The 21,598-nt window shown below is 48.2% G+C and overlaps 1 protein-coding gene across 24 annotated transcripts in view; it reads left to right on the top strand.

The window, feature by feature from the left end:
* The window catches only part of NFASC (neurofascin), a 75,853-nt gene that overhangs the window by 32,418 nt on the left and 21,837 nt on the right, over positions 1-21,598 (top strand). For 13 of the 24 annotated variants that reach the window (XM_033080343.1, XM_033080350.1, XM_033080339.1 and 10 more), the window contains 14 exons: positions 8-119; positions 218-384; positions 1,588-1,735; positions 2,323-2,447; positions 3,207-3,242; positions 4,349-4,450; positions 5,600-5,797; positions 6,773-6,843; positions 7,956-8,178; positions 8,704-8,819; positions 9,893-10,097; positions 13,105-13,227; positions 13,982-14,155; positions 17,543-17,557. In XM_033080343.1, the coding sequence (XP_032936234.1) occupies positions 8-119; positions 218-384; positions 1,588-1,735; positions 2,323-2,447; positions 3,207-3,242; positions 4,349-4,450; positions 5,600-5,797; positions 6,773-6,843; positions 7,956-8,178; positions 8,704-8,819; positions 9,893-10,097; positions 13,105-13,227; positions 13,982-14,155; positions 17,543-17,557 (1,815 nt within the window). The remainder of the gene's footprint in view (positions 1-7; positions 120-217; positions 385-1,587; positions 1,736-2,322; positions 2,448-3,206; positions 3,243-4,348; positions 4,451-5,599; positions 5,798-6,772; positions 6,844-7,955; positions 8,179-8,703; positions 8,820-9,892; positions 10,098-13,104; positions 13,228-13,981; positions 14,156-17,542; positions 17,558-21,598) is intronic. The other 11 variants (XM_033080356.1, XM_033080355.1, XM_033080346.1 and 8 more) reach the window with 6 other exon arrangements.

Raw genomic sequence — 21,598 nt, 5'->3', positions numbered from 1 at the left:
TTGGCAGATGTTCCTCCCCGGATCCTGGCGCCCCGGAACCAGCTGATCAGGGTGATCGAGAACAACAGGACCCGCCTGGATTGTCCCTTTTTTGGGTCCCCCATCCCCACCCTGCGCTGGTAAGAGCCGGATCCCATCCCCCTCCATCCCGAGGGGTGGGAAAGGGGGGGGTTCCTGCTTTTCCTTCCCTTCCAACAGCACTTTGTGGTGTTGGGAGGTTTAAGAACGGCCAGGGGAACACGCTGGATGGAGGCAACTACAAAGCCCACGAGAACGGGAGCTTGGAGATGTTCATGGCTCGGAAGGAGGACCAGGGCATCTACACCTGTGTGGCCACCAACATCCTGGGGAAAGCCGAGGCCCAGGTCCGCCTGGAGGTCAAAGGTAGGGGCATGGAGGTGTCAAAATCTTGGATATTCTGGAAGCTGCAGTAGAAATAGTGGAGGCTAAAATCTTGGATCTTCTGGAAGTTGGAACAGAAATAGTTGAGGTCTAAATCTTAGATCTTCTGGAAGTTGGAGGAGTAATAGTTAAGGTCAAAATCTTGGATCTTCTGGAAGTTGGAACAGAAATAGTTAAGGTCAAAATCTTGGATCTTCTGGAAGTTGGAACAGAAATAGTTGAGGTCTAAATCTTGACTCTTCTGGAAGTTGGAACAGAAATAGTTGAGGTCTAAATCTTGAATCTTCTGGAAGGTGCAACAGGAATAGTAGAGGTCAAAATCTTGGATTTTCTGGAAGTTGCATCAGGAATAATCCTTGAGGTGAAGTGGGGTGGTTGTGGCTGATCTGATCTTCCAGTGGGTCAGAGCTGGGAGCGTTAAAATGGTGGAGATTCCACTTAAATGTTGGGAAAAACCAAGGCTGGGGTTGGTGGAAGGGCTTGGGTTGGGTATCAGGCTGGGAGACGCCATCAGCAACGCCGACACTGTCCCCAAATGTTCCTCGGGGTTAGATGAGGACAATAAAATATTTTCGGAATAATTTTTACCCCACTCAGCAAGTCCAACCGCTGACTCCAAAACATGTTTGTTTTTTGTTTTTTTTTTTAAAGGCTCAGCACAAATTAATGACTCGTTAAATGAATTCATTTGTTCAAAGTGGGACAAACACCCCAAGTGTGTTGTCCTTCCCAAGGAAACCCACTCTCTGCTGAGCCCCTGAGCCAGGCCCCAGGGTTTTGGGACATGACCCTTGACCCCATGCAGACCCCACCAGGACCATGAGGGAACCTGAGGGGTTTGGGGTGTGATCCTTTGTTTGTGACCCCATGCAGAACCCACAAGGGTTGTGAGGGAACTTGAGGAGTTTGGGACCTGACCCTTGACCCCATGCAGACCCCACCAGGATCATGGGGTATCCTGAGAAATTTGGGACAGAACCCCGACCCCATACAGACCCCACCAAAGTTGTGAAGGAACCTGAGGAGTTTGGGACCTGACCCTTGACCCCATGCAGACCCCACGAGGATCATGGGGTATCCTGAGAAATTTGGGACAGAACCCTTGACCTCCTGTAGACCCCACTGGGATCGTGAGGGTTTCCTGAGGAGTCTGGAACGTGACTCTTTGTTTGTGACCCCATACAGACCCCACCAGGATCGTGAGGGGTCCCGAGGACCAGGTGGTCAAGAGGGGCAAGATACTCCAACTCCCCTGCCGCGTCAAGCACGACCCCACGCTCCGCGTCCTGGTCACCTGGCTCAAGGACAATGCCCCCCTGTACCTGGGGACCAGGTCTGTGCCCAAAAATCCCACCGGTTTCTCTCCCAGAACTGTTGGATTTTTAGCAGAACGTCCCCAGGGATAAATACTGAGTTCCCACCTAAGCAATATTTGATTTCCTTGACACTTTCAATCTCATTGGCTCCCTCCAGCAATTCCAGCTGGTTTATCAGTAAATCCAGACTTTGCCGCAGGTTTTATTCCCAGATATTTTCAGACATCTTGATAAAACCTGGGAATTCATAACGAGCTGCTCCAAAATTAATGTTTCTCTGCTGTGGCTGGTGCAGCTTTAATTTCCTTTCCCTACCTGACTCTCCTTTCTTGTGAAGCAAGATCTGATCCCAGGGCACGAGCCCGGGGCTGGCTGCTGTCCTAAAAATGTGATTATTCCCCAGATACACCCCAGGGCACGTGATTCCTTAGGAAATGAGCTTTCCCAGAATAACCCAGCACATCCTTGGCTGATAAAACTCCCAGACCAGAGATGTTCTCCTGCTCTGGGTTGGGTTTCCAGCTGGGTTTTGTCAGGGAACATCCAGCCTTCAACACTGCCTCCTAAAGCTGGGGCAGAGTTTTGTGATGTTGTTTCCTTGAAGGATGAAGAAGGAAGAGGAAGGTCTGACGATTTTTGGCGTCACTGAGAGGGACCAGGGCGATTACACGTGCGTGGCCAGCACGGAGCTGGACAAGGACGCGGCCAAGGCGTATCTCACCGTGCTGGGTAAAGCCCTCCTGACCCCACAGCCGAGATCTTGGCTTTGAACAGGACACCCCGACCTCGAGGTCAGGCTGGAAGGGGGTTTTGGGCTCCAGGATTGTCCCCTGGATGCGCAGGGAGCTGCTGGCAGAGCAGGGGCTCCGTTGTAGCGGGATTCACTGCCTCGTCTCGGATGATGGCGCTGAAATGGCGCAAAAAAACCCCTGGGATTTGAGAGCAGAGAATGAAACAGGAATTATTACACACAGCCTGAAATATCCCCAGGGGGATGTTGAATATCCATGAGAAAAGCCCTAAATTTGGGGGTGATTTTGCAGGGTGTTGGGGTGCAGAGCAGTGGGATTGGGGCTGAGCCAGCTCCTCCTGTCCCTGTGTGTCCCCATTGCAGCACAGGGGGGACAAACCTCACCCCACTCCCCATTTGGGCCATGCAAACCCAGCTTGGCAAACAGGGATTTATCATCCCCTGACCACCTCAGATTCCCAGGAATGCCACCACATGCCACAGCTGCAACAGGAATCCCAAATCCCAAATAACTGATTCATTTCCCCTCCTTTCCCCTAACGGCTCATTAACCCCTGATTAGTATCACGTCGATATTTCCCTTTTGCTGTGGAGGTCTCTGTGGGAAGGATATTCCTGCTCTGCTTCCCAAACTGGATCAATTCCCGCTGAAATCTGGAAGTTTCTGTTTGCCAGGTGTTCCTTTGGCCACCCAAGCTTAAACTAACCCCGTTAACAAGCCTTGTCTTACCTTGCAGCCGACCCTGCTAACCGGTTGAGAGATTTACCCAAAGGTAATCGTCACTAATTCCTCTCCTTCCTTTTATTTTCCGCCTTGGTTTTGGTTTTCCCTCACCAGTAACTCCGAGAGAAAAGGGTGGCAACTGGAAAAACTGGGGGGTGATGCTTCCAGGTTGTCCTTGAAGGAGGTGAAGATCCAAATCCTGCCCAAATTGTCCCTGGAGGAGCTGATTTTTCCAAATCCTGTCCAAGTTGTCCTTGAAGGAGCTGATTTTTCCAAATCCTGCCCAAATTGTCCCTGGAGGAGCTGATTTTTCCAAGTTTTGCCCAAATTGTCCTTGGAGGAGCTGATTTTTCCAAATTTTGCCCAAATTGTTATCAAAAACCTATCCAGATGTGCAGAACTCTCCTTTTCCACCACATTTTGCATCCCACAGTGGCGATTCCTGAGTGCAGCAATCACTTTACCTCATACTTAAAAATCCTGATGGGATTTTCAAACCTTCATGTTGAATCCCCTAATTTTTACCTGGATTTTATTCCTGCTGCTGCATGAGCCGGTCCTTGTGACCAGATTAAAAAAAAAAAAAAATGGGGGATTTCAATCAAATTTATGTTTCCACTGGGTTTCCTGCCCTTTCCCTGCTGTTATTTTGTATTTCTCTTGTGTGAGGTCACAAATCCCCCTAAACCAGCCCATGATGCTTCCCCCACCACTTTTTTTTCCTTTAGGGAAGGGCAAGATTTTCCTTGGAAAGGCAGGATTTTTCCTGGGAAAGGAAGGAAGCATTTTTCCTGGGAAATGCAGGGTTTTTTCCTGGAAAGGCAGGATTTTCCTGGGAAAGGCAGGATTCTTTCTTGGAAAGACAGGATTTTTTTCTCAGAAAGGCAGGATTTTTCCTGGGAAAGGCAGGTTCTTTTTTGGAAAGGCAGGATTTTCTTTGGAAAGCCAGGAATTTCCTTGGAAAGGCAGAATTTCCAGGTGAGACACTGTCAGAAACGACCACATTTATATTTTAAAAATCCCTCAGTTCCCATAAAGAGCTGCAGGACGTGGCTTGTGCCCTGCAGCACGTCCTGCCCACGGGGCTGGGAGAGGTGCTGGGAACTGGGACTCGCTCCTGGGACAATTCCAGCCTCATTTATCCCCTCCCAACAGAACGACCCGACCAACCCCGGGACTTGGAGCTGTCGGATCTGGCCGAGAGGAGCGTGCGGCTGACGTGGATCCCCGGCGATGACAAAAACAGCCCCATCACAGGTCTGTCCCCAAAATCCCCTTGTCTCTTCCCAGCGATGGAAAATCCCATCCAAACACTCATGAGTGGCTTGTCCTCAGTCTGGTTTGTCTTCTCAGAGCCAGGATTTAAAAACACAACTGAGGTTTTCCTCGTGTTCAGGTTGTTTGTTATTTCTTATCAGAAAACACAAAAAGTTCCACAGCACTTCCTTGCTAGAATTAGGGGAAAATGACCCCTACTGCAACTACTCCAAGGTCTTTTAAAGCTGAACAATAGACAATTAACACCTATATTATTTAAACTTTTAACACAGTAATTAGATTCTCAGGACCCTTAGAGTGACCAACCAGAGACTGCTGAAACCCATGGAGAAGGAGGAAGAAGAAGAAAGATGAATAAAAAAGAGACACCACCCAAAATCTTCCATTTAGTTTCAAACCTACCTCTAGACTATAGAAACCTCAAATTTAAATCCCATCACTCTGTGAAAATACACACTTCTAATTTATTGCACACTCGTGGTTTTTAGCTCATTATTCATGTTCAGAAGCCATTGATAGTGCTGAAACAACCACAGGATGATTACATGCAGGTGATTTTATTGAAGAGCTCTAGGAATCAGGGATACAAACCCAAATCTGACCTGACATGGATTCCAGAGGGACAGGTTTTTATACTCTTTTCCTTATATAACTATATATTAATTATTAAACTCATATTGTTCTATGGTATACATTGATCTTTTCCAAGCATGGATTTTTGTAATTTTCATCAGGTCCCCAAACATCCTTTCTCATGATTCTTGTTACCATTACATCGCTCCTCATGATTCTTATCACAATTAAACAATATATCCAATTTACCAAACAATTACTACATTTAACAACCATATTATTTATCACATGATGATTCCACAGGTGCAGTTTCACATGATCCAATAAAGACAAAGCTCAGCATTCGTTCCAGGGCCTGGTTCCCTTTCCCAACCCTACCACACCCAACCTTTGCTCCACCCCCAAATCCACTGTACACAATTCCCACGATTTTAGGAACATTTTAACCCCACGCTATCACCACCTCCAAGGCCTCCGATCCACAGCAGTTTTCCAGCACATAAAACTCAACAACTCCACATTTCTGACACCCAACATCCCCCCTGCTCTCCCCAGACTACGTTGTCCAGTTTGAGGAGGACCGGATGCAGCCGGGAGTGTGGCACGACCACTCCAGGTACCCCGGGAGCGTCAACTCGGCCCTGCTGAGCCTCTCTCCGTACGTGAATTACCAATTCCGCGTCATCGCCGTCAACGACGTGGGCAGCAGCGTGCCCAGCCTGCCCTCCGAGCGCTACCAGACCAACGGGGCACGTGAGTTCTTCCCCAGAGTTTATTTTTTTTATTGCCCTTGGAATCCAACACTCTCCATGGAGGCTCTTCCCTGGATGCCAAGAGCAGGTTTGGCAAGGGTGGAATTTTCTGTGTGGGGTTCTGTGTTGTCCTTCAGTTCAGCAAAGCGCAGAGATTTATGTGGAAAGTCGCTCATTTATTACAAAAAACCTGGTTTTCCTTCTTTTCCTTAAAGGGAAGATTCCTAAAGGAATTCTTCCAGTTCTTTCATGCTGAAGGAAGCTCAGAAATCTGTAGGAAAATCACAAGGGCAAATATTTTTAATTATTGGCTGCTGTTAAAGCTGGTCCATGCTATGGGGGTGCTGATGAGGCCCTGGCACAGATCATCCAGAAAAAATGTGACTGTGCCATCCCTGGAAGTGTCCAAGACCAGGTTTGATGGGCTTGGGGCAGCCTGGGGTAGGGGAAGGTATGGGGTAATTTTAAAATCCCTTCCCACCCAAATTCCGTGGCAAAAGAACAAAACAAACTCCAACCCACACCCAAGATTTGAGATTGTCTTCCCAACGCTTTGTTGGAGAATATTTGGGAAAATTCCGTGTGAGGAATTCCTGGGAATCTCAGCAGTTCTGCTGCATTTCCTCCTTTTCCCGTTCCAGGGAGATTTTTGGAGGCTCTGCTGGCATCTAGTGTTGGCTGCCAGCAGTGCCCGCCGTGTTTCAGCTCAAAGTGACAAACTCTGCTCCTTCCACAATGGTTTCCTTTCAAAGATTTAGGACATTTAGGGGACAAAAAAGAACCTCCTAAATAAATGCCCTGGTTTTCCAGAGGACTCAGAGTCTCGTGTCCCATTAACCTGAATGGGAACTTCTGGAAAAATCAGGCCATTAACTTCTGTCTTGGAAGGACTTTCGGCTTGCAGGGTTTTAACCACTCAGTGCTTGTTTTTTGACATTGAAAAATTCATTGTTTCGGTTTTCAATGTGAATTTTAGGTCCTGAAATAAATCCAACGGGAGTTCAAGGGGCAGGGACCCAAAAAAACAACATGGAGATAACGTGGACAGTGAGTTCTGCTTGGATGCCTTTTGGGATGGAGCTTCAGGGTGAGGGGGAATGGGTTCAGAGCGCTGGAGGGCAGGGATAGATGGGATATTGGGAATAAATCCTTCCCTGGGAGGGTGGGGAGGGGCTGGGATGGAATTCCCAGAAAATCCATGGCTGGGAGTGTCTAAGGTCAGCTTGGAGCAACCTGGGATCGTGGGAGGTCTCCCTGCTTATAGGGCTGGAATGGAATGGGATTTCAGGTCCCTTCCAACCCAAACCATTCCAGGGGTCCACGAAATAAAAAGCAGAAGGTACAAGAATGGTTGTGATAAAAAGAATAATATAAAAAATTCAAAATAAAATAAAGATGTGGCACTCAAAGATGCTGGACTCCAGACTCAGCTTCCCGAGTCCTTGAGCAGCTCACAGGAATTACGGAGCCGCTCCTGCTTTGCTCCCTGCACCAGCAGGTGTCAGCCACAAATCAGGGATGAACTGAGAGGAGGGCTGGAATGGCAGCGGGAATGGAGATGGGATGGTGAATATGGATTATTATAATAATTATTTAAAATTATAATAATTATTAAGAAGTATAATATAATGATTATTAATACATTAATACAATACATGGAACACATTGTGCCCATATTTGATTGATTTTGTGTAATATATAGATAAGGAATCTAGGTGTGTGGGGGATAGTGGATATTAATTATTATAATAATTATTTAAAATTATAATAATTATTAAGAATTATAATATAATGATTATTACTACATTAATACAATACATGGAACACATTGTACCCATATTTGATTGATTTTGTATAATATACAAATAAGGAATATGGGCTTGTGGAATCTGATTTGTTCCATGTTTGTTCCCTGCCCATGGAAAGGGCTTGGAATTGAAATCAACCCAAACCAATCCAGGAATAAAATCCTGGATTGTGTGAATAAAATATCTTGGTCCTTGGGAACAAAACCTTGCCCTCCTTTGGGATTTGCTGATGAAACCTGGAATAAAACCCCACAGCTGAGCCAAACTTTTGGCAGAGAAATCCAGTTGGCTTTGGGTTTGTTATTTTTTTTCTCCTTCTCCCTTTCCCTTCTGTGCCTCGCTGCACCGAAGCCTCTGAACGCGACGCAGGCGTACGGGCCCAACCTGAGGTACATCGTGCGCTGGCGGCGGCGCGACCCGCGCGGGAGCTGGCACAACGAGACCGTGCGGAGCGCGCGGCACGTGGTGTGGAACACCCCCATCTACGTCCCCTACGAGATCAAGGTGCAGGCTGAGAACGACTTCGGCAGAGCCCCGGAGCCCGACACCTACATTGGATATTCCGGGGAGGATTGTGAGTATCGCCTCAGGTGCAACTCGGGTTTTGGGGGGTGAGCCGGGGATTTGGGACAAAAATCCAATTTTCGGTTTGGATGAATAGATCTGAGCTGCTTCGCTCCAGATCTCTCCACACAGTAGAAGCTGCAGGAAGGAGGTAAAATCCCAACTGGATCGACAGCAGATTGACCAAATTCTGATTAAAAATATGGAAGTGAGGTTTTTTTGGAACTTTGGGGTCCAACTTCAGGACAGGTGAGGCAGGGATGGGTTGGATGTGCTGGAGTCCCTTGCCTGGAGAGGAAGGTGAGCCAAACCCTTCCCTGCAGGAATTTCTGCTTTTAGATGTTCTCCTGATGGTGGAGGGGTGAAATCCGATTTATTTTCTTCCCATGGAGCCACGGTGGGGCTGCTGCTCACAGGATTTGTGATGGGGAAAGCACAGCAGGGCGTGTCCAGCTGTCCAGCTGTCCATCTGTCCAAACCCCAGGGTCATTCCAGGTTCCTTAACAACCACTCCCCTTTATCCCTGCCCGCCCAGATCCCAAGGCTGCGCCCACGGATGTCAGGATCAGAGTCTTAAACAGCACAGCCATAGCTCTGACCTGGACCCGGGTGCACCTGGACACCATCCAGGGACAGCTCAAGGAGTACCGAGTGAGCAAATCCCAAACTCCCCGACCCCAAATCCCCGCCCAGCACTGACCATTAACACAGCTAAACCTCCCAAAATTCCCAGCTGGCTCCCAGGGATGGAGCTTCTGCATGTGGGGATGACAGAAAACTTCCTTTGGTCACCAGGAGCCTTTGGGTTTGGGGCAGAGCCGAGGATTTACTCTTTGGGATGTCAGGATGGGGTTGGGTGCGTCTCCTGTTGGTTCCTCTGGGCTTGGCTGCAGGATTTGGGATGCTCCAAGAAAACAGGGAGGGCTTGGGGTGGTCCTGGCCACGAAGCAAAGGGACTCTGAGGGAGTGACCCCAACCATGTCAGGTTTTGTGTCATCCCCAAAATACTGACAGCGATTTTTACTGATCAACAACTCCTAAACCCGCGGTCAGGACTAACTGGGTGCTAAAGCCAGCGTGGATCCGTGGTTTTCCAGATCTTTCCAGGTTTATGTTGAATATTTATCTGGACTTATAGCTAATATTTAATATTTACTGCTGATGCACAGAGGATGGAGCTGTTCAAACCAAGCCAAACTCCGAGCAGAGCCCTGCCCTGGGCATTAAAACATTCCCAAAACATCAAAATTCCAACAAAGAGCCCCAGCATTCCCAATCTGATCATCTGCTGATCATCTTTTTCTGATTCTGGGGGATTTTCTGAATGGATTCTTGTTTCTGCATGAAATAGGATTTACAGCCAGGAGCTCAAATGGGAGATTTCCCAAATTCAGGTTTTTGTTCGTGCCTGGGTGTGTCCCACCTTTCCTTGTCTGTCACTACTCAGAGAGAAAAGTGAGAATCACTCAGATTTTAATCCTTGGGAATTAGGAACAGCTTTAGTCTGAGCTCAGTGGTTTTGGGAAGCTCTTAACCCCCTGCTCAACCTCTTCCTTGGGTAACACCCCTGATATTCCTCATGGAGCTCCGCTAATTCCTCTAAAAACTCCCACAACCTCAAGCTGACCTTAAAGGCAAAATTCTGCTTTTTAACAAACAAAACCCCCCAAAACCCTCGTGATTAAACAACAAAAAACTTCACCTGGCCTGCCTGTCTCTTGAAGGCCTATTTCTGGAGAGACAGCAGCTTGCTGAAGAACCTGTGGGTCTCCAAAAAACGGCAGTTTGTGAGTTTTCCTGGAGACCGCAACCGGGGCACCGTGTCCCGGCTGTTCCCTTACAGCAACTACAAGCTGGAGATGGTGGTGACCAACGGGCGCGGGGACGGGCCCCGCAGCGAGACGAAGGAATTCCCCACCCCTGAAGGAGGTATGTTCCTGCCACTGCCACGAGAGGGAAAGCAAGAACTGTCCTGGTTTGGAGGACAGGTGTCTGCTGAGAAAGGCAGGAGCTTCTCCTGAAATGGAGAATGTAAAACCCCTCCCTCCAAATTATTATAATTTTGAAATCAAGGGGCTCTCAGGCAAAGATATGGGAATTAGGAATAACAGTTCTGTACTAGGGAAATTAAAATAGAAATACAGCACTACAAAGAACAAACCCAAACCCTGACACAGTCAGAGTACAACCTGACACCCGTCAGGCAGGGTGTTGGCAGCAGTCCCATCCCATGGTGGCTGCATCCTCCTGCAGTGACAGATGTGGCTCAGTTGGAGCAGTGCTCCTGTACAAGGTGCAGTTTCCCTCCGGAGCTCCAGTGGGGATGTGGAGAAATCCGGTTTTCCTCTGGAGTCCAGTGGAGAAAGGGGCTCCCTTAGTGTCCCAAAACCTCTGTTTTTATCTTGGTAAGAAATGTTGGGCTCTTCCCCCTGGCTGGAGCAACTCCCAATGGGATGCAGTAATTTTATCAGTGCCACAGTGGGACTCAATGGCCATGAGCAGAAAAGGACTGGCTGGAGGAAGGATGGGTTGTGAAAAGATAAAGAACACTGCCCCAGCTGGTTTATAAACCATGGCCATGAACAGGAGATATCCCATGAGATAAAGAACACTGCCCCAGCTGGTTTATAAACCATGGCCATGAACAGGAGATATCCCATGGAGATAAAGAACACTGCCCCAGCTGGTTTATAAACCATGGCCATGAACAGGAGATATCCCATGAGATAAAGAACACTGCCCCAGCTGGTTTCCATGGACGACCCATTAGCAGAATATCTCCCACAGAGATCAGGATCACTGCCCCACCCTCAATAGATGGTGACAGAACAGACACCTTTTATCACATCCTGTATTGTAACCCAAGACAGCAACACAGGGCTACTTCCAGAGAAGAAGTTTGTTGAACGAAACTCGGATGTTTTTGTAGTGTGGATCGTGAAGCTCAGGCAGGACAGAAAGTCATTGGATAGAATAGGAAAACAACCTGTGTCACATATTCACAGCACACTTGCATGAAAAACAACTGGTGAATAATCTGTGTTTTTCCCTTTCTGCCTGGGAACTTCCACTAGATGTCTGCAGCCCCAAAGCTGTGTGTTCAAAACAACCTGGGAAGGTTTGGGCTATGTAAGAGAAACTAGAACTGTGCACTTTTCACAGCCTGAGAGAATCCTGGCTGAAAATTTCCTAGGCCACGAACAGTGTCCACACATTCCCACTGGGAATGTTTTTCCTGCTGGGAGAGGTTTGGGTGGGGCAGATCCAGGGAACTGAGGAGTGATTTTAGCTGGGTGCTACCGCTGTTGGTGACATTGCTGGAGTTGGATCCTGAGCCCTTCAGCATTCCCAAAAATCCCTGTCAGGTGCTGTGGACACTTCAGCCAAGAAGATTTTGGGTTGAACAAGAGAAATATTTGCAAAAACCTTGCCAAGGCACAGCTCAGTGCCCTTGATTTGCAGCCTGAGCTGTGAATGTCCCCGAGCTGTGGTTTGGGGACATGGCCGTGGTTGGATCCATCCTGGAAAATGCCGGAAAACCTTCCCAGGACCTTCAGGAATCACTGATTCCCCTGCCAGGCTTTTAAGGCAAGAGCACCTCGTTCTTGTGTCAAGGATGAACTCAAGGGTTTAATTTTGTCGCTGGCACAGGAGCTATTTATAGACATGCCGATAATTCCGAGTTGGAGCCGCAATTCCAGCGGCTGGAAGTGACTTTTCGTACAGCGCAGCAGGGAATTCAGACACAGAAGGTCACAAAAAAGCAAGAAAGTATTTGCAAGTCTTGCCTCAAAATATTTTGGGGTCTTCCCTTTTCTCTTCCCATCCCATCCCAACGTCTTCCAGTGCTGCCTCTTCCTTCCCAATTCCTTGGGAAAATCCCCATTTTAAAAGGATTTTCGGTGGATAATTGAGGTTGTTTCAGAGGAAAGGATTCAATTCCTGTAGGTTTTGCAGGCAGGGGCATTGTGACCCTATGTCTGCAGGATTTGGGGTGGCTTTGGACATTTGGGGTGATGATAAGGGTGGTGTTAATTAATAATTACAGTGGATTTTACTCTTATCACAGGGAAAATGCAGATTTTAATTTTTCCTACAGCACCAATCCCTTTTATCGACTCAGACTGACATTGAGGAGGCTGAAGGATATCCTGAACAACTAAAAATAAATCCCTGAACTCTCCCATCTCTCTTCCCCCAATTAAGGCACCGCAATTAGGAGGAAATCAGGAGAATAATTTAACTCCAGGCTGGATAATTCTTTCCTTCCTTCAGTAGTTAAAGCACTGATAATCCCAAACATTCCTTAGGGTGAGGAGCAGCGGGCAGCAGCTCCCTGGGGAAGATTTCTGGAATTCCATTTCCCAGCGATTTTTTGGGATAAGAGAAGCTGCTTTTGGGGGTTCTAAGGGAGGAATATTTGGGATGAAAACTTTGGGGTGGGAGGGGGATGTATGGAAGGTTGGGAAATTTGGGTCCAAGAGAAGTGGAATTAGAGAAGTTTTTGGGATGCTTTTTGTACTTTTGAGAGAAATTTTTGGGATGAGTGAGGGTGCAAGGAATGTCAGGAAATTTGGATCCAAGAGGGGAAGCAGGGCTGGAGTTAAGAAAAGGTTTTGGGATGCTTTTTTGTGCTTTTAAGAGAGAAATTTTTGGGATGAAAACCTTGGGATGGGAGTTGGGTGTAAGGAAGGCTGGGAAGTTTGAGTCCAAGAGGAGAAGCAGGGCTGGAGCCACAGGATTTGGATCGCACCAGAGCCACTCCACTTTTCCTCCCTGCTGAAAACCCCACCTGGCTCTGGGTTTTTGGGATCAATCCTTGTTGATCCACCCGGGGTGTGTCTGTGTGGGATTTTCAGGGTTGCCAGGGCTTGGCCAGGTTCGTTACCCCGTGTGTTTTCTCCTCTCTCCCCTCTCCTCCCCGCTCCCCTCCAAGTGCCCAGCTCCCCCAGGTACCTGCGGATCCGACAGCCCAACCTGGAGATCATCAACCTGGAGTGGGATCACCCCGAACATCCCAACGGGATCATCACGGGCTACACCCTCCGATACCAGCCCTGTACGTCCCCCGTCTTCTCCCTGGTGATAAATCAGGAAATCCTTCCCTTCCTGCTTTCTGCCAGGGTAGGGAGATCCATGAGGAGCTGGAGAATTCCATAGTGGGACAAACTGGGGTTGGGAGAGGTCTTGCAGAGGGGTGGTGGGTGCTCAGTAGCTCCCCCAGAACTCAGTTTTTGGAAGTAAATTGGTTTTATCTCAGATTTAGGAAGATTTTAGGCTCAGCCTGGGGTGTTTTTGGGGCGTTTTGAGGTCCCTGAGCTGTCTCTGCTCACCTGAAGGTCCCCCCCAGCAGGTCCCCAGCCAGGCTGTACCCAAGTGCCCCAATCTGAGTGTATTTAGCAGCTCTGAGCCCCACAGAGACCCCACAGAGCCTTTCTGGGGGCAGGGGACAAGCTGGAGACATCTGCACCCAATCAAGGCAAGGGTGGGTGCTCAGCAGCATCCCAATTTTTGAGGGGAAATCAACTGGATCTTGGATTTAGGGAAATTTTAGGTGCAGCCTGAGGCATTTTTGTGCTCATCCAAACACAAGATTTAGGAAGTGATATGCCAAAATCTGGGGCAGTGGAGAGCACCTGAAGGTTCCCCCTAGCAGGTCCCCAAGTCAGAGTGTCACCAAGCCCAGCCACATTCAAGAGCAACTCTGAGTCCACAGTGACCTCACAGTGACCCCACAGTGACCCCACAGACCCTGCAGGGGCTGAGGGATGAGCTGGACATGTCAGGAATTCCTGTCCCGGTTCCCTCTGCAGTTAACGGGACCCGGACAGGCCGGACAGTGGTGGAGAACCTGTCCCCCAACCAGACGAAGTTCACGGTGCAGAGGTCAGACCCCATCTCCCGCTATCGCTTCGTGCTCCGCGCCCGCACCCAGGTGGGAGAGGGAGAGCCCCTGACGGAGGAGTCGCCGGCACTGCTGGATGAAGGTAAGGGCAGAGCCCGGCTCTGCCGAGGGGACAGGATGTGACAAACTCCAAAAATGGCATTGTGACAGGATGTGACAAACCCCAAAAATGGCATTGTGACAGGATGTGACAAACTCCAAAAATGGCACCGTGGCAGGATGTGTGAAACACCAAAAATGGCATCGTGGCAGGCCATGGAACAGCCAAAAAATGGCATTGTGACAGGATGTGACAAACCCTTAAAATGGCACAATGGCAGGATGAGTGAAACCCCAAAAATGGCATCGTGGCAGGCCATGGAACAGCCAAAAAATGGCATTGTGGCAGGATGTGACAAACCCCCAAAAATGACATAATGGCAGGACGTGACAAACCCTTAAAATGGCACCATGGCAGGCCATAGAACAGCCAAAAAATGGAATCATGGCAGGATGTGTCAAACCCCAAAAGTGGAATAGTGACAGGATGTGACAAACCCCAGAAATGGCATTGTGACAGGATGTGACAAACCCTTAAAATGGCACCATGGCAGGCCATAGAACAGCCAAAAAATGGCACCATTGCAGGATGTGACAAACCCCAAAAGTGGCATAGTGACAGGATGCAGCAAACCCAAAAATGTTGTTGTGACAGGCCATGGAAGAGCCAAAAATTGGCATTGTGACAGGATGTGACAACCCCAAAAAAATGGTATTGTGACAGGACATAACAAAAATGTTGGGCCATGGAAGAGCCCAAAAATGGAATTATGGCAGGATGGAACAAACCCAAAAATGGCATCGTGGTGCACCATGGGACGGCCCAAAAATGGAATCAGGGAATCCAAAACACTGGGAGTGCAGGACAGCGATGGCCACTGAGGTTTTCCTGCACAGCTGGAGGTCAAAGGCCGTAGTGAAAACCCAGCTGGGGTGGCCTGGGGACTGTCCCGTGCTCCTCCTGGCTGTCCTCAAGGGAGGGACACTCCTGGAGTGCCCTGCAGCAGGAGGGTATTTGCTGGATTTGATGTTTTGTACCAGAAGAGGGCAGGGTGAGATGGGATTCAGGAAGGAATTCCTGCTCAGAAGGTTTGGAAATGTTGGCACGGAGAGGTTTTGGATTTTGCTGTGTCCCTGGAAGTGTCCAAGGTCGGCTTGGAGCCACCTGGGATGGTGGAAGTGTCCCTGGGTGGCGCTGGGTGAGATTTAAGGTCCTTTTGGGATCTGAGGGTGAAGCTCTGATTTGTCCCTCTGTGTTTTCTGTGTGAGCTCAACAGGGGCAGCTCTGGGGGATTTTTGTGTGCAGGGACCTTGGTGCCACCTCCTTGTCACCCCACAGATGTCACCAGACCCTAAAAGCCTCCAGAGCCTCAATCTCAGCCCCATAATCAAATAAAACTCCTGGTGCCACCTCCCTGTCACCCCACAGGTGTCACCAGACCCTAAAAGCCTCCAGAGCCCCAATCTCCGCCCCATAATCAGATAAAATTCCTGGTGCCACTTCCCTGTCACCCCACAGGTGTCACCAGACCCTAAAAGCCTCCAGAGCTCTAATCTCAGCCCCATAATCAGATAAAACTCCTGTTGTGGAACATCCATCAAATTTAAGTGGAAGTTCTGGAGCCCTGAGGGAACCAAGGGCGGCTCTCTCCCCTCTTTAAGCTCAGCTCACAGAGTTGGGATTGGGTTAGAGCTGGGATTTAATGGGGTTTTCTCTCCTTCCCTCCATCCCCCATCCTAGCTAATGGGTCTGAGTGGGGAAAGTGATTCCTGCCCAGATCCAGTGGGAATAAAACCATTCCCAACACCCCTGGGGGGGATCCAGCACCGTTTATTGGATGGGGGGAAGAAAACAGCCAAGGAAAACATGAGTGGGGCCTGGAATTGCTTCAAAAGGAATTGTGAGAGCTCAGGGGTTGGAGTGAAGCTGAAAATTGAATATTTTTAGCTGGTTCACACCCAAATTTTGGACGAATTTTTGTTAACGAGATAACAGTCGTGGTGTATAAATTTTAATTATTTGGATCAGTTTTATGTACTGGAAATATCAGTGGTGCCCAAACCTGCTGGACAAGATAAGGAACCCCAGCTGTGGGGTTTGGGGTGAGGATGTGCTGCCAAACAGACAAAGTTTGGCTGTCAGAAGGCAAAAAATCATCAAATTGACGTCATGGACTCCCAAATCGCAGAAATTTCTCCTCCAAACACGAAGTCCAACACGAAGCAGGTGAGGTTTGCTCCCTGGGATGGGACTTCCTGCCAAGCAGAGGGAAATGTGAGTCTGGGATTTAGGGAAAATCAGCAGATGAAGGAAATGAAGGAAATTAAATCAATTAACGTGCTCCTCCAGATGCCGAGTTTAAATCAGGTGGGACGAACAAGGAAAAGCTGAGGAGAAATTCGGTGCCAAAACCGGTTTTTGTTGGGATTGGACCTAAACACCCGTGGAAGTACTTGGCTTAACGACAGCAGTGTCACCTCGATGTCACCTCAGTGCCACCTCTGCCCCTCCTGGGTGTTTAACCTGGATCCTGGTGTGGTTTATCCTGGATTCCCCGATGTGGTTTATTCCAGATTCCTGATTTGTCCCTGATTCCTGGTTTATCCCAGATTCCTGATTTACCCCAGATTCCTGGTTTATTCCAGATTTCTTGTTTATCCTGGATTCCTCATTTATCCCTGATGCTTGGTTTATCTCAGATTCCTGGTGTGGTTTATCTCTGACTCCTGGTTTATCCCAGATTACAGGATTACTCCCTGATTCCTGGTTACTCCCTGATTTACCCCAGATTCCTGGTTTATCCTGGATTCTTGGTCTATTCCAAATTCCCTGATGTGGTTTATCACAGATTCCCTGGTGTGGTTTATTCCTGACTCCTGGTTTATTCTGGATTCCTGGTTTATCCCTGACTCCTGGTATATCCCTGGTTTATCCCTGATTCCTGGTTTATTCTGGATTTCTGTTTTATTCCTGACTCCTGGTTTATCCTGGTTTATCCCTGGTTTATCTCTGATTCCTGGTTTATCTGGATTCCTGGTTTATCCCAGATTCCCTGGTGTGGTTTATTCCTGACTCCTGGTTTATCCTGACTCCTGGTTTATTCTGGATTCCTGGTTTATCCTGACTCCTGGTTTATCCTGACTCCTGGTTTATCCCTGGTTTATCTCTGAGTCCTGATTTATCTGGGTTCCTGGTTTATCCCATTTTCCCTGGTGTGGTTTATTCCTGACTCCTGGTTTATCCTGACTCCTGCATTCCAGGAGCTGTCCCAGGACGGATTTAATCCCGGTTTTCCCCCTCTCTCTCTGTTCTCCAATGCCTCCGCCTGTCCTGGTGGCACGTTGGGGTTGTTTGATAAATTCCTGTGTTTTTCTCTCCCCTTTCCTTTTTCCCGTTTTTCCCCCTCTATCCCTGGCACTGCCTCTGAAGCCACGCCAAGCCCAGGTACCGTACCCGGAGGTAAACGGCATGGGGGCAGCCAAGCTTGCCAATTAAGCTGCCAATTAAGCCGAAAAGTTCATTAAAACCCTTCCAATGGCCACGCCAATTGGGCATTTCAATCGTTTCAGGCACAAAGGGGACCAGGGTGGCTCCACAGCGGGGCAGGCGAAGATTAAAAGGTCTCTAAGCCAAGCTTAAAAGCTGCTCAAAAATCTCGTGAAAACCAAACCATGTGGCTGGGCAAGCCCAAAGGAGAGTCGAGTTCCCATTAAAATTAGGGTTTTCCTATTAAAGAGGGGTTTTTTTCCTATTAAAGTGGGGTTTTTCCCCTATTAAATTATTTTTAATCCTATTAAAGTGGGGGTTTTTCCCTATTGAAGTGGGTTTTCCCCCTTACTAAAGTGGGTTTTTTCCCCCTATTAAACTGGGGGTTTTTTTCCTTATTAAAAGGCATTTTTCAAAATGTAAGAGGGTTTTTTCCTTGTTAAAGAGGGTTTTTTCCTATTTTAATGAGGTTTTCCCCCTATTTTAATGGGTTTTTTCCCCCTATTATAGACAGGTTTTTTCTCCATTAATTAGGGTTTTCCACCTGTTTTAGAGGGGATGTTTTCCCATATTAAAACAGGGGTTTTTGTCTATTAAAGGGTTTTTTCAATATTAAAGAGAAGTTTTCCTCTACTATTGAGGGTTTTTTCCCGTATTAAACAGGGATTTTTTTTTTTCCTATTAAACAATTTTTCCCCTATTATATCTGGTCTTTTTCCCCTCTTAATGAGGATTTCCCCCCTACTTTAGAGGGAACCTTTTTCTTATTTTGAGGGGTTTTTTTCCCATATGAAAGAGATTTTTTTTCTCTATTAAGGGCTTTGTTTCCCTCTATTAAAGACATTTTTCCCATTAAGGAAGAGGGGTTTTCCCCTTATCAAAGATGGATTTTCCCCTATTACAGAAGACGTTTCCTCCTGTTTCTGAGGGGTTTTTCTCCCATTTGAAAAAGAGATTTTCCCTATTAAAGAGGGGTTTCCTCCTTATTAAAGAGGGAGGAAAATAGGATTAAAAAGGAAGGAAAAGAGGATTTAAAAATATAAAATATTTTTTTCTTATTAAAAAGGGCTTATTTCCCTATTAAAGAATTTTTTCCCTGTAAAAGAGCTTTTCCCCTCTCTGAGGGAGGATTTTAACCCCAACTCTGCACAAACCCCTCTCCTTTTTTAACCCTCTCCATCCCCACCTTACAAACCACAGAACATTTTGAGCTCCACGGGATCCCTGTGGAGATTTGGGATTTTTTTGGGGTGGTGATCCCGAGCAGCTCTCCCAGGGCTTCGATCCAGGAGATTCCTCCCATTCCCGGTGTCCATTGGAAGGGTTGAGCGGGAATTTCAGCTGTGCATGTTCTGCATGGAGCCTTCTGCTGGCTTTGCCCTCCTCGCAATTCCCAAAAAATAAACGTGGGAGCAGGGAGAGATTTTAATTTTTTTTTCCTGCAGCACCAGGGACAGCTCCTCCTCTTCTTTTCCCATGGAAAAACCGATCCCGGTTATCCCAACATCGCCCCCAACACAATCCCAGGTCGCTCGGGGAACGATTCCCACCTCTCATAGATTTGGAAAATTCTGATTTCCACACACCCCACACGAATTTCCCACATTCTGCTCGCCAGACTCCTCCAGATGTGGAGTTTCAATCAGGAGGGACTTCACAGCCAAGGATTCCCAATTCCATTCTGTTGGTAAAAACCGGGAGAATTAAAAATAAATTTCCACCAATGTCCTCGGCCCAATCATCCAAAATCATGAAAAATTCATCCCAATTTCTCCAAGCCTCATTATTCTGTAGACACACCCCAGGGAAAGCTGTTGCCACAGCCCAACAACACATTAAAAGCACCTTTAAATAATTAAAAAGCAGCAGAGATTGGGATTGTTTCCTGGATTTAGGAAAAAAAAACAAACCACAGCAGCAACAAAAAACTTTTCACTGAATTATCCTGCTCTGAGCAGGATTTTTGTCTTTTCCTTAGAGTTTCCTTTAAAAAATCCCATTTCCCCCTTAGGATTCTCCCTCTCTGGGATTTTTTTTTCCCCCAGGTTTTTATGAAGGTTTGGATTCTTTTTTTTACTGCTCCTTTCCCAGCTGGGGAGGCAGCGAAGAGCTCAGCATCTCTCATTAGTGAAATTATTAATTGCTGCATCCTCAATCCATCATCTTGCCCCCATCCCTCCCTGGGAGGCAATAATGGATCTTGGAGACAGAAAAAGCCTTGAAAGGGAGGCAATTAAAGAGCTGAGTGCTCCTTTGGCTCTTTCCAGGAAGTTGGGCTCGGCTTAAATGGCATCAAGAGCTGGAATTGCTGCTGGGCTCGGCTTAAATGGCATCAAGAGCTGGGAATTGCTGCTGGTGTTTTTCAATCTGAATTTCTTCATTCTTGGAGCAATTCCCACCTTGGAGTGGGGTCTTTGGGATGAGGATTTTCTCCTCATCCCCCAAATTCCAGGTGCTTTGTCCTTGTCTGCAAACTTTCCATCCAAGCCCTGGGAATGAAGAAAAACAACTCCAGCTGCTCCACAAAGCTCGGGAACACCGGGGTTGGAGCATCACTGTGGTTTTTAGGAGGGTGGTTGGGAGTTTCAGGCTTCCCAAGGGTCTGGGAATGCCAGCCTGGGTCTTCTGTTTCCTTTTGGGATCTTTGTCACTCTTGGTGGCAGCAAGAGGGACCTCAGGAAGGGATTCTGGGATGGCTGAGAGCTCTTTTCTTTGGGGGATATTGGATCCCTGAGATCCCTCTGATCCCTTAGATCCCTTTTCTTCAGTGAGCTATCACATCCTTGTGATCCCTGTGATCCCTGAGATCCCTTTTCATTTGGGGGATATCAGATCCTTGTGATCCCTCTGATCCCTGGGATCCCTTTTCTTTGGGGGATATCAGATCCCTGAGATCCCTGAGATCTCTGAGATTCCTTTTCTTTGGGGGATATCAGATCCCTGAGATCACTCTGATCGCTCTAATCCCTTTTCCTTGGGGGTACCAGATCCCTGCGATCCCTTTTCTTTTGGGGGATATCACATCCTTGTGATCCCTGTGATCCCTTTTCTTTTGGGGGATATCACATCCTTGTGATCCCTGTGATCCCTGACATCCCTTTTCTTTGGGGGATAGCAGATCCCTGAGATTCCTGAGGCCCCTTTTCTTTGGGGTATATTGGATCCCTGAGATCCCCCTTCATTCCCATGATCCCTGAGATCCCTCCGATCCCTCTGATCCCTTTTCTTTGGGGATACCAAATCCCTGATATCCCTGAGATCCCTGAGATCCCTGAGATCCCTGAGATCCCTCTGATTCCTGAGATCCATTTTCTTTGGGGATATCAGATCCTTGTGATCCCTGGGATCCCTGAAATCCCCCCAGCCCTCATTAGGGGACGGATTTCAAGCCCCAGTGACCCCCCCTAAATCTCCTCCTGCCTCCATTTCCCCTTTAAACCCGACCGAGGCCTCATCCTCACATCCCGGGGCGCTTTAGGATCAAACCCCTCCCCGAGTTTTCCAGCTCACCCCATCCCACTCTTCACCCGTCCCTGCTCCTGCCAGGGCGATTTCCATCCCTTCCATCCCCTCCCGGAGCCAGCCCGAGTTATCCCGATGGGAAGTGACGGCTCCGCTGCCGGGGATCGCTTCCCCCGGAGCCAGGGGAGCGGGGCAGGGAGGGCAAATCCCGCCTGGAAGCGCGGGCTGCTCATCCCGGGGCTCCAGGCGGAGAATCCCGGAGGATTTGGGTGCGTGAGGGATGCTCAGAGATGAGGAGCGAGGCTGGGATTTATCCCGGATAATCCCTTCCCGTCTGAAGTCTGGAGGAGCATTAAATCCGAATTTCTGCTGCTCCTGGGAGGCCCCGGTGGAAGCTGGAAAGCCGGGCCAGGTTTTCCTCTTCCCCGAAGTCACTTTGTGCTTTTGGAGGTCTCGTTTTCCTCCGAGGGGAGCCAGGATCCCCACGGGAATGCCGAGCCTGCATTAGCTGATCCCTGATTGTCCCCAGGCTCCGGC

This window comes from Catharus ustulatus, chromosome 25 (genome assembly GCF_009819885.2).
Source record: "Catharus ustulatus isolate bCatUst1 chromosome 25, bCatUst1.pri.v2, whole genome shotgun sequence".
NCBI classification, from domain to species: Eukaryota; Metazoa; Chordata; class Aves; order Passeriformes; family Turdidae; genus Catharus; species Catharus ustulatus.
Note: the sequence above shows the minus strand (reverse complement) of the source record. Positions and strands in the feature narration are given on the sequence as shown.